Source organism: Mastomys coucha, unplaced genomic scaffold, assembly GCF_008632895.1.
Source record: "Mastomys coucha isolate ucsf_1 unplaced genomic scaffold, UCSF_Mcou_1 pScaffold16, whole genome shotgun sequence".
Lineage (NCBI taxonomy): Eukaryota > Metazoa > Chordata > Mammalia > Rodentia > Muridae > Mastomys > Mastomys coucha.
Window position 1 is genome coordinate 61,840,181 of NW_022196898.1, and position 12,528 is coordinate 61,852,708.

At 35.1% G+C, this 12,528-nt stretch overlaps 1 protein-coding gene across 1 annotated transcript in view; it reads left to right on the top strand.

Annotated features, from left to right (window-relative positions):
- The window catches only part of Col11a1 (collagen type XI alpha 1 chain), a 189,704-nt gene that overhangs the window by 117,792 nt on the left and 59,384 nt on the right, over window positions 1-12,528 (top strand). The window contains exons 36-37 of the mRNA XM_031375242.1: window positions 3,237-3,290; window positions 8,720-8,773. Coding sequence (XP_031231102.1) covers window positions 3,237-3,290; window positions 8,720-8,773 — 108 coding nt within the window. The remainder of the gene's footprint in view (window positions 1-3,236; window positions 3,291-8,719; window positions 8,774-12,528) is intronic.

Below are 12,528 nucleotides of genomic sequence, written 5' to 3' on the forward strand. Positions count from 1 at the left end.
TCGGGTGTAAGAGGTACAATTCTGTGTAAGTGCTTGGGCTTCAGTGTGTGGGAATGAGAGTCCATGTGTGGATGTTAGAGGACAACCTCTGAGATGGTTTCTGGCCTCCCATCTTTTTTTTTTCTGTTGAGTCACGTTCTCTTTGTTGTTTCTCTGCTCTGTGCGCTGGGTTATTTGACCCAGGTGAGTCCTAGGGTGCATCTCCCTGTGCTTTCTATCTTCCCCTAAGAATAGTGAGATTACAGTTGCAGACTCGGGTGTGGAGCTTTCTTATAAGGGGTTGTGTGGCTCAAACAGAAGTCTTTGTGTTTGGTGCTGTCTTCCCAGCACATATTTTTTCTACATCTTCATTTGTAACTTGAAAGTTGATGTGTCACAAACGGAAAATGGAAATACCTATGATGGATAACTGGGAACTGATCATAAGAATCTGAATTTCTAAACAGGTGAAGGGAGATTTAGGTTCTATTTGTAACAAAATTAAAAGAAAAGAATAAGCATTTAATTAAAGTTTCTTTATGGTCTAGTTCATATTTAATTAAATTACTCACTCCATGTTTTTCTCTCCACATGAATTATTTCCAAATTAAGTGCATTCCTTTCATACATTTTGAATTCATAAATAATGTATATATTTGATATGTTTGATGGGTCACATAATGTTCATAAAAAGATATACTTCATTTAAATGGATGAATCGTTAAATTAATAGAACAGTTTCACAAGTCATGTAAGAACTGAGTTTTATTATGCTTTAAAGCACCAATCAAAGTACATCTTGATTTGCAAAATAACATGATAAAACTACCTGAGTACATAGGAAGAGACATCAACAATGACAGTGTATATTTTGAAGATAAGAATTAAGGGTTATTTTTGTTTGTTTCTTTCTTTCTTTGTTTTGCTTTGTTTTTTTCTATTTGTAACCTAGAATGACTTATTTCTAATAAAGTTATTGAATTATTCAGTTTCCACATAGGGAGAAAATATTACTGCTTCTGTATGTGGTAAACAACACATATATCCATATTTTCTCCCCATTTTCAGGCAGGAACTTTAAATATTATTCACTAATTTATGTATGTGTTTTTTTAAATTATTTTTTAGTTTGCATGTAAAGCATTAGATCTATTTATGACATTTCAAAACATAGTCTTTTTGTTGACTTTTATATCCATAACTGCCTCTTTTTAGCGCGTACCATTACATGCGTAATAATATCTTATTTGTTTCTTTGTCACAAGTATCATGTAACCCGTAACCCAACTCCTGTTTTTCACTTAGTACGCTCTCAAGTGGCTAGTCCTGCATATTTATACAGAAAATTAGAACTATGTGGGCTCTAACAAGTGAATAGGCCGTGTGCATGTGTGTGTTTGTGGGTGTACATATGTGCATTAGTCATTTTAGAAGAGCTCAGAAGCTTTCAGTGGAATATGGGAAATGTGAGAAGTTGGAGGAGGAATAGGAAGGGAGAAATACTGTACAGACATTAATCATGTATCATTCACAAATAATTATAAACTAAATAAAATCTTAGTCTTATAATGAATTTTTAACAAATATTTTAAGTTCTCATGTAGATTTAAAGAATAATGACTTCATTTTAAGAGGATAAATTATTAATTTTTAATATACATTCAGTGGAGATTTCACACCATTATTTTTCTTCCATATTTATTTATTTACTTTATTTACATTCCATGAACTCCCCTTCCTATAGTTCCTCATCCTTAGCTTTTGATTATAATATAGATGCTGTGAATAACAAAAGCTTATACTTACTTGTGATGTAGCATTGGATTCAAATGCTATTGAAAGTTTCCTTGTAAAGACACAACTGATACAATAAAAAGTACCTACTTCAGTAAGCTGTTTTCTTGCTTTGCAATCAGTAAGTTTAATATTCATTTTATCACACAAGACATTATATATATATATATATATATATATATATATATTCCCATTTCATGTGTCTTCATTTAGTACATATAATTATTTGATTCACAAGTCCAGAATTAACTTTTACCAATCCACTTTCTCAATTTCAAAACAATCTCTATAACTGGATGGGCTTTATGAGTTTTAGAGATGTGTAAGTAAGAACCTGAATAATATAACTAATTACGTATCAAGCTAGGAGTGGTATTATAAATGCCTATTGGGGTAGAATGTTAATAGGAATAATTATAAAGTTTATCTTATCTTGTGTACTTAAGGGTGTAATGCAGAGTAACAGCACTGACAAACGACAGAATTGTTGCCCCAGTAAGTTTGGTAGAGCTAAGGGTACCACAATGCTTTAGTAATGATCACACATGCTTCCTGTTATCTATGTATTACTAGAGACAGGACTCTTTTGGAGTTCATGGGAGTCTTCATTTTGGAGCTTGATTGAAACTTCTTTTAATCTCTCTCTTTATATATACTTGTAACCAATATTATAAGAATATATACTATGAAACTTCTCATACAGATGGATGTGCCCTATTGCTTTTGTTAATTATTTTTATTCACTTAAATTTGTTCTTCCACAAGATTCATATAATTCCACCAGACATATGGACCACTCTTCCACAGCTCTCTTCCCAGCTTCATCCCACCACTGTTTATCATCCCATCCTCCTCACAAATTCCCCTCTCATTTTCATGTCTGTGCTTCCCCTGTCACCCACTGTGAGTAACTAGCATGTCTACGTGAAGCTTGGTTTGGAGCTGTCTTCTAGCACCTGTTGGGCTCAGCAGGGCATACAGTGCAAAGAGCTTGAATCCAATCTCCCAGACCCTTTCAGTAGCCCATAGTTCTGTAACAAGCCACCCCATGAGCCTATCTGTCTTTCTTGACTGACTGTTGACAAGGCCAGTATTGTATGTGCCACCTGAGATGACCACATTTGCTTGTTAATACTTATAAGGTTTGTGTTGAGTCTGCTTCCTGTTCTCTCTTCTTCAAACCAGATGTATACGTCTTGTGTAGGAATATTAGCGTTTTATATGAACTGTAAATAGTCACAGTTCTCTTGAGATAAGAACATTGGTGCAATATACAGTTTCTCATTGTTAGAAATCACTTTGGTTCTAGGTTAGACTGGTCACACTCATATTGCCATGACTTTATAACTAAGATGGGAAAATTCATTGCTCTAATATTTTGTCTGACAAAATGAACCACAAAGCATAAAGACATATCCTTGAAGATTTATCCTTAAATTTTCTCTAATGCTTTTTGTTTTCAGGGCCCTCAAGGACCTCAGGGTCCAGTTGGATTCCCTGGACCAAAAGGCCCCCCTGTAAGTGTAACAGATTCTCTTTTGCTTTATTCAATGATATTTTCATGCTTGGTATTGATAGCTTACAGTTTTTATACTTTCAACATGCAATTAGTATAAGAAATCTTTAAAATAATATTTGAATTCAAATATTAAAGAGTATGTTTTTAGTCTTTTATTTATTGATCGATACTTTTGATTTCTTCTTTTATTATTTTTAATTATTCCACTCATTTACATCTCAAATGATATCCCACTTCCTGGTTACCTCTCCGCCACCCTCCATCCCACATATGTCCTCCCTACTCCATTATGCCTGTATGAGTGCTCCCCTACCCACCCACACTCTCCTTCTCCCCCGCTCCAGCATCCCACTACTCTGGGCCATCAAATCTCCTTATCTCCAGTTGCTGTCCAGCAAGACCATCCTCTGCTACATATGTTTCTGGAGCTAAAGATCCCATTAGGTACACTCCTTAGTTGGTGGTCTAGTCTCTGGGAGAAGGGGCCATGTCTATCTACAGGAGGTCATCTCCACAGATTTTATTTCCCCCTTCTCTGTGCATTACAGCTAAGTCATTCCTATTGGGTACTAGGAGCCTCCTATCTCTCTGGTGTCTGGGACCTTCCAGTGGCTATCCACAGTTCCTCATCCCCCCTGGTACCTATTTTTATTTGATTTCCTGACACTCTGTACCTCTCTCATGTCTCCTCCAGATTCTGATACTGCCACCTTTATTTTCTCCTCCTACTTTCCCCCTCCCTTGTCTCCTTCTCCCATCTCCCACAATTGTTTTTAGTCTTTTAAGTTCATATATGTTTTGGGAACATAATTTAGATGTCTCTTGCTAAGGAATATATTAAATAAAAACTAGAGTAGTATAATTGTTATTTCTCAATCACTTTACAATCAATTCATATGTAAAACTGAAAATAATTGTTAAATAGGGCATATATTACATGCTAGCATTTTCCTGTTTTCTTCCATAATCACATGGAATCTTCCATGCTTCTTTAATGGGCACATCCTAACATTGTGTTGCTTCAGAGACCACTTAAGATTTATTTATTCATTTATCCTCACAATTTTATTTCTATAATATATTTGATTTTGAATGTTTTACTATGTAGCCCTGGGTGGCCTGAACTTATTATGTAGTCCAGGCTACCTCTTACACGGATTTCTGTCTACTTCTGCTTTCTAAGTGCTAGAATTAATGTCATGTGCTACCATGCCAGGCTGCACTAGATTCTGAGAAATTTTTATGAAATTTTCTTAGTTCAGTGCCTTTTGAATGTTATCACTATTAATCCTCATAAAGTTATTGAGGATACTTTGTTTTTGGACATAAATACTTAAAGGACTATCAGGTATCATCAGTTCATTTTCTGTCTGTCACTTACTTTCTTACTGTAAATTATAATGAATTTGTACATCTGCTTGGTTCAGAGGTTATAAAATATAGTCTACCCCAACAAGGAGCAGCACTTTGGACATTGTTAAGATATAATCTACTTAAATAGATGTTTCTCTCTCTGTCTCAGGGGAGAGGTCCTAGTCATGGTCTAACCATGCTGTGAGACCAGTGCTAACATTTGTGAACCATTGCTGTAATCTAGGCTAGACAGTCCTCCTCAGACTTTAGTGCTTACAGAAGTTATTCTGATAAATTAGTCATCTTGAAACATAAGCATAACTGAAATGTTACATATGGACATCTTTTTAAAACTTTTTGGGTAATTTAGGTGGTGTTTACAGTATGTTTTAAAACTAAAATATTCTGTTTATCACTTTAAATTTATCAGGGAATAATTTCAGTTGCCCTCAGAGTTGAAGATCAGCTCAAACAGCTGACATTAAAACAGAATGGTTCTACTTCCTCTATGGGAATTTCTTATATTCTATCTGTATTTTATTTACATAAGCAATAAACTCTGTAGTCCTTCACACTAAAGTGAAACCATAATTCTTAAATTTGTACATGCATATTTTTGTGAGCATTTTTTAAAATGATTTATTTATTATTATACACAGTACACTGTAGCTGTCTTTAGACTCGCCAGAAGAGGGCGTCAGATCTCATTACAGGTGGTTGTGAGCCAACATGTGGTTGCTGGGATTTGAACTCAGGATCTTTGGAAGAGCAGTCAGTACTCTTACTCACTGAGTCATCTTGCCAGCCCCAGGATTTTCAATAAGTACTTTGATATAATGTATTTAGATGTTTTTTCCCAAATTTGTCCAAAAAAAGTGTATAATTTTTTCATATATATTCATTTGCATTGTTATAAACTGCATTCCTTATAATATAGTCTTGTTGTTAAACAAAGCATTGGACTCCTATTTCTTCAGATCTTTCAGTCTTTTCTTGACTGTCTTCAGTAGGCTTCCCATAATTTATCATGCGCTCATGTGCCTTACCATGAGGCATTAGAGATACAGTAATAATCTTACATTTAACTGTATAGTTTGATTGAAGAGATGTCACTTTAAGCAGAATTATTACCTAATATTTTCTGACAAATTTGTAAAGCTTGAAATAAAGGTATCTGCCATTTTTTTCTGGCATTATTACATGATATTTGAAACAAGACTGATTTTTTTGAAGCAGACATATTGTATTTAAGTCGAGAAATAAACTAATCTCCTACAAGTAATTATTTTGCCTTGTATTAAAAATATATGTAGAAACATACAAAGATTTGGGACTTGGGATGTTTCATTCAGAATCTGTAAATCTCACGCCAATTTTAGACATTTGTTTGTTTTTTTGATTTTTTTTTTTTTGCGTGTGTGATTTCCTTCCCTCCCTTCCTCTTCCTCCCTTCATTTCTCCCTATTTTCTTCTATCTCTCTTCCTTTTCCCTCTCTTCCTTCTTCCTATACTCTCTCCCCTTCTTTTGTTAGTTCTTTCCTTCAAGATGTAGGTCTCAACACTATAATGAAGGCTTTCCTGGACTCCTCTCTTTCCTTTGTCTCTGTCTCCCAAACATTGAAATTCTAGGCTAAGTATCAACTGAATACAGCTGTCTAATATCGATGTTACCACATTTTTAGTATTATGTGGTTATTAAATTTAAGAGACAATATTAAAATTTGTAACTTGACTATCATGTTGCATGTAATTCTGTTTTCAGAAGAATCCAAACTCGTTGTCAATTAGAAGGGAGGAGACATCTTTAAGCAATTACAGGCATTATCACAGAGGCCCATGATGAACATGCAAATCTTCATGTAAATGAGATTGCTCCTTCATTAGTCTTCCAACCCCACTGAAGGATCAACTTCTTTTGATGAATAAAATATTATTTTAAAATCAGTGTTATGAACCTGCTGGGAAATTAGTTTGTTTTACTTTATTGATTAGTAACATAGAATCAAAACAGTTTTTTCAAATATATTGCATAATTTTGAAACGTACACTTGCTTCAAGGCAAAGCTTGATGATATTGCTCTTGCTCTTTGGCCCATTAACTCTATTCCTCAAACTCTCTAGGAACTCCATTACAAGTCATGATGTGTTCATTCCAAGACAGAATCATTTAAGTCTAAGATCACTATCTCAAAAGATGGTCATTTTGCTAATTTAAGTATAATTTACACCAGTAAGGAACAAGCTACTTACTGCTTACACAGACAGGTTTATCAAGAAACACGTATAGGTCTCTCAGTGATCACCGTGCTCATATTTGATGACATTTTAATTTCCTGGGGAAGAGGCTGAATACATGTATTATTCTTCATGGAACCTCATATTAGCCTGAAAACTTTATAATGTCCTTAGGCTTATAAGACATTTCTCCATCTGTGTTTAAACAGTGGTGATGTAGAAGTGGTTTTATTTATTTATTTATTTATTTATTATTAGATGTTTTCTTTATTTACATTTCAAATAATATCCCCTTTCCCGGTTTTCCTTCTTGAAAAAAAAAAAAGAACCCTATTCCCTCCCCCATCCCCCATTATGTTGTTTTGCAAAGCTACAACTAGATCAATCTACCAGCAATCCACTGTATGTTTCTGTGCCTCTTTAAGCTGTGGGCAAAGCTGCATATTTCATTACTACCCATCTACTGGCTAATGCAGAGGTAACTGATATATGCGTTTAAAAGACAATTAAAGCTATTTTACAGAATGGGCCCCTTATTTACAGCCTCTCACTTATGCGTTGTGGGTGAGGTTGGCAGGGGAATCATCTTGCTAATCTTGTACACAATGAAAGCTGTCAGCAAGCATTGGTCATACGAACTGTCATTTTAAAATAAAAGGGCTAACTCACACCACATCCTATGTGTTGAGATGGAAGGTATCAGGTAGCAGAACGTGTTTGGACCCCCACCAGAAGCAGTCCTTAAGCATGCCAGCCATTTTAGCAGTCAATTCAAAGTGGAAAAAAAGATAACCATGAGTCTGTTCTTTTTTGAGTCAAAGACTTTTATTCAAACTGGTAAGATATTAGACATATAAAAATAGACCTTTGAAGATAGCATTATTTAAATGATTTAACAGTAGAAAGGGATGGTGTTCTCGGCATTAAAAATATCTTGATTAAAATGGCTAGATATCTCCATTTATTCAGAAGAGAGAGAATGTTTTTATACACCTACTAAATGTATTTTGAAAAGCAAACTGGTGCTGAATAGCTTCTGAGGAATGTAGTCTAGAAGCCTGTTGAAAGGAGCAGTCTGTCACTATTAAATATTTAGAATACAGAGTCCTTAGAAGCAGCTTTTAGAAAAAAAATCTTTTCATTGATTCTGCAATTTTAAAAAATCACTTAGTTAATTGCTTCATTTCTTTCTTCAGACATGGCAAACAGCCTCCTGTACAGAAGGCAGTCATGTAGTAAAAATTTCCCTGGCTTTCATAAGTATTTTGCTTCTTAGACGGTATGTCAAAAAATGTAAAGAACATTTGTTCCTGATGACTCTAGAACTGAAAAATTGGTAGGTTATTTGTTTGTTTGTTTTGTTTTTAGTGTACTTGAAGTTTGACTGTTTTACAAGTTAGCAGGTCTCCCTGTTTTCAGAAACTCGATGACCACTAGAGGACACTAGCTTTCTCTCTCATCCACATTTCAGTTACTTGGCATTCAATTGTGAATGGATCTCAAAAATAGAGAGCAGGACACATTTTATTGTCAAACACTGGATACCTAATTTTTTTGCTGAAGTAAAACTACAAAATTATGCTTGTATGTTCTTAAAATGCACATGCATATGAAAATTTTCATTGAAATGCAAAGTGCCCCATTGTCTCTGTTTTTCATTACAGAGGCAATTCACAAGCAAGTGCATATAAAATCAACTAAACATTACTTTATATAAAGTAAAACTATCAAAATGCAGTTTGCTATATAATACATGATGGTTATCTTACTTGTTACCCTCGGGCTATAACATAAGAGCAGTATTCATGAGACTTAGTTATTTAATGTTTGTTATTCCAGGGCCCTGCTGGGAAAGATGGGCTACCAGGACACCCCGGACAGCGTGGCGAGACTGTAAGTGACTACGATTTTTGTTATTATTATCATTATTTTTGTTATTATTATTATTATTATTATTATTATTATTATTATTATTAATTGGATTGATTTTATATGTCTCAGACTACAAAGTTTCAAAAAAAACCTGTTTTATTATTAAAAGTTAAATTGTCAGTTGAAAATTGTTGGAATGACTTGTTTTCTTTCTTTTCTCTCTTTCTTTCTTTCTTTTTTCCTGTATTGTGACATAATTTGTAAGATACTATCCCACTTAATTTTATTGTGTTCTATTTATCCCCAATGTAGTTAACTCTTTTCTTTTTATAACTTTCTTTTTTCTTTTATTGGAAATCGATTTTTTTCTAATACAATATGTCCTGATTATAGTTTCCCCCTGATTTCTCCCAATTCCTTCCCCTCCAAATCCACTTACTTCCTATTTATTCTTAGGAAAGAACAGACATCTATGTGATAATAATGAAACCTGACAAAATGAAATATAATGAGATAGATAAAAATTAACCCACAGAGGCTGGACAAGAAAACTCAACAGAAGGAAAGGAGCCCCAAGAGCAGGCCTAAGAATCAGAAACCCACTCGTTTACATACTCAGGAGCCCAATAAACATACTAGACTGAAAGCTGTAATGGAGCTGGTGCAGACCAGGACAGGCCCTCTGCCTATTGCTTCAGCTCTGTGGGTCTAAATGTCTTGCTTAGTTGATTTAAAGGGCTTTGTTGTAAAAATCATTTTTCTTTCCTCAGATGAAGTGATGAGATGATAGCTGTACCCAAGCTCTGTGAATACAGGGAGCTTTTCTTTTTGTGTTCTATCTATGCATAGGCCTAAGCCTGGAAGCTTCTAGCCTCTGTTCTAATCTTTCAAGCTAACTGATTCAATCTGGCTGCCTCTCTCAGCTTCTGACTAAATAGCTCTGCCTGTCCTCATAACACTCTATTTCTATCTATCTATCTATCTATCTATCTATCTATCTATCTATCTATCTATCATCCATCCATCCATCCATCCACCCACCCACCCACCCACCCACCCATCCATCCATCCATCCATCCATCCATCCATCCATCTATCTATCTATCTATCTATCTATCTATCTATCTATCTATCTATCTATCTATCTTGCTACTTTTAAGTAGCCTCTCTTTCCTGTTTCTTCTCCTGACAGTAGGCCATATCTTATCTCTGACTCATTCTGTTTAATCAACCTCTGATTCGACACATTGCTTTTCAATTAGATGACACTTTCAGACATGGCTTCTACATTTACCTTCATTGTTTTGGATTAATGGTACTTCATTTTTTTGTACTAAGGGAGTGTCTATATTTCATCCAGAGGGATTAAAGGTGTGTCATTCTAGCCAGATCACATAGACCTAGAAGGTCTATAGATGTGATCACATGCCAGAGCAGCATGTTGCTAGATTAAAGTTCCTGTACACTTGTTCTGGTATCCTCCTTCACTTATGGTTTTCACAGACTCCATGGAATTCTCTGGGCTCTCTGGGGAGAGATTTGAGAGAGACCTCCCATTTAGACTCTACATGTTTGGCTATGAGTTTCTACATCTGTTCCTATCTGTGGCTACTGAGCCTCTTATTACAATATTTTAGCAAATGCATAAATGGACCCATGTTGACCTTATCAAGTTTACTTGGAAAACTAGGATGAATTCTTAAAATGACTATTATTGTTACTACTAGCATTCTAAGAATGAGCTAATAGAGATGATCTCATATTTGAAATACCTCCACAAGATAGCCATCTGGGCTTTTCCACTAGCATCTGTTCATAGATCCATTCCACCCAGACCTCTCAGTTCTCATTGATCTGAGGAAACCATACCATCCTAAATCCTATACATAAAGCAATATGCTTCTACAAGACTAAGAGGAGGAGATATTTTCTGAAATGAGAATTATAAGCAAATAATTGGCTTGAAAGTATATCTCATGTCTAATAGGAAAATGTAGGTAGAAAATTATAATTTGATTTATATAATCTGTGGGAAATACAACTGTCACCTAATTGAACAGCTTTCCTTAATGTTGGAATTCTTGGGCAGAGGAAGGTCCCCTGGTGGGATGCTGTATTTATTTCCTTATTTTGTTACTCTTAAACTCTATGTCTATCTAGCTCAGTGGGTTGTTCTTCTAATCAAAATGCTTCACTGTTGGGCCATGATTTCTTGGAATCAATCATTGGATCTCATGGTTACTTAATTTTATTTACTTTTCTAGAGGAAACCAGGACACAGACTATCTTTTACTATTTTGTGAAGAACCACACTACTGCATTCTGCTAACATTAAAACGTGTTTACATTTGGATGCCAATGCATCATAACAATGCTGAACTGTTATTAATTTTCTTCAGTGGAGAAAGATGTCCATCAGGAGAAATCTAAATCCTGTTTTGATCACTACCTCATAACTCTTGATTTAAGGAATCTTAGTTTTTACCTGGAATGTTTAGTCTAAAATTTCTAAAAGCATATCAAGAAACACCAAAGAATAAAATTTACTCTTGGAAATGCTATTTCCAGAGATAGAAAATTATTCTCTAAAAATAACACTCAATCAAACCTGTCAAGGCACTCTTATACAAATCTTGAAGCCAACAGTTTTACCAAAGTCAAGGACCCCCAGAGAACAACTCTAAAGTATCTTTTGAAGAATCAATAGCTGGAAAGTTAATAATTAAAATCCCCCATTTCTAAATTTAATCAAATGTGATAGTTTGAGCATGATGAAGATATATTGTATGAAATTCTCATAAAAAATAATTTAAAAAGTACTTGCTTCTTATAAAGAAGCCATATCATATAAAACATTAAAATGAAACAAGAAGAAAAACACTTTAGTTAAGACTTCCAGGAAGTTTCTATTTGGTATGATCTTACAGACAGAATTAGTTTTAGAAAATTGTATCAGGATTTCCACTTGTAAGAGAACAGGGAACAACCTTCTAGCTTGAAATAAACTGTTTTTTAAGAATATTTCATCTTATTTTGTCGACTGGAATCTTTCCTGTAGAAGAGTCAAAATCTAAGTGTTGATTCTTTGTTGTATACGTGTTTTCTTGTTGCAAAGAATAGTTTATTTTGTTATATTTGTAAATTTTTTTGTCAATATTTTTTGTTCACCTTCACCATGATTGCAGCCTCTCTTCTGTCCTCTCAGTGCCTTCCTTAAAAATCTCATCCTCATCTCCCGTTCCATTAATCCCAGAGAAGGGGGAGTCCTGCTTGGGTACCTCCAGACCCTGGGAGAAATAGCAGCACTAAGCATCTCCTCTCTTGATGAGGTCCAACCAGGTAGTCCAGCAGAGGAATAGGATCCAATGGCAGGCAACAAAATCAGAGATCCCCAACTCCAATTGTTAGAGGGACACATGAACACTAAGCTGTTCTTCTGCCCCAAATGTATAGGGGGCCTGGGTCCAGCCCTTAAATGCTCTTTTGTTGGTAGTTCATTCTCTGTGAGCCTCCATGGGCCCAACATAGTTGAGTCTATAGGTTTCCTTATGGTGTCCTTGACCCCTCTAGCCTGCTCATTTCTATCTTACAACTCTTCCTTAAGACTCCCTAGCTCTCCCTGATGTTTGGCTGTGCATCTCTGCATCTGTTTCCACCCACTGCTGGATGGAGCCTGTAGAGTAAAAAATTTCTTCAAAATATACTTTAGTGTCTAATATATTGAAGCCCCTCTTTTATGGTAGGGTTATCCAGTCAAAATTATAAATAGGGCTGGC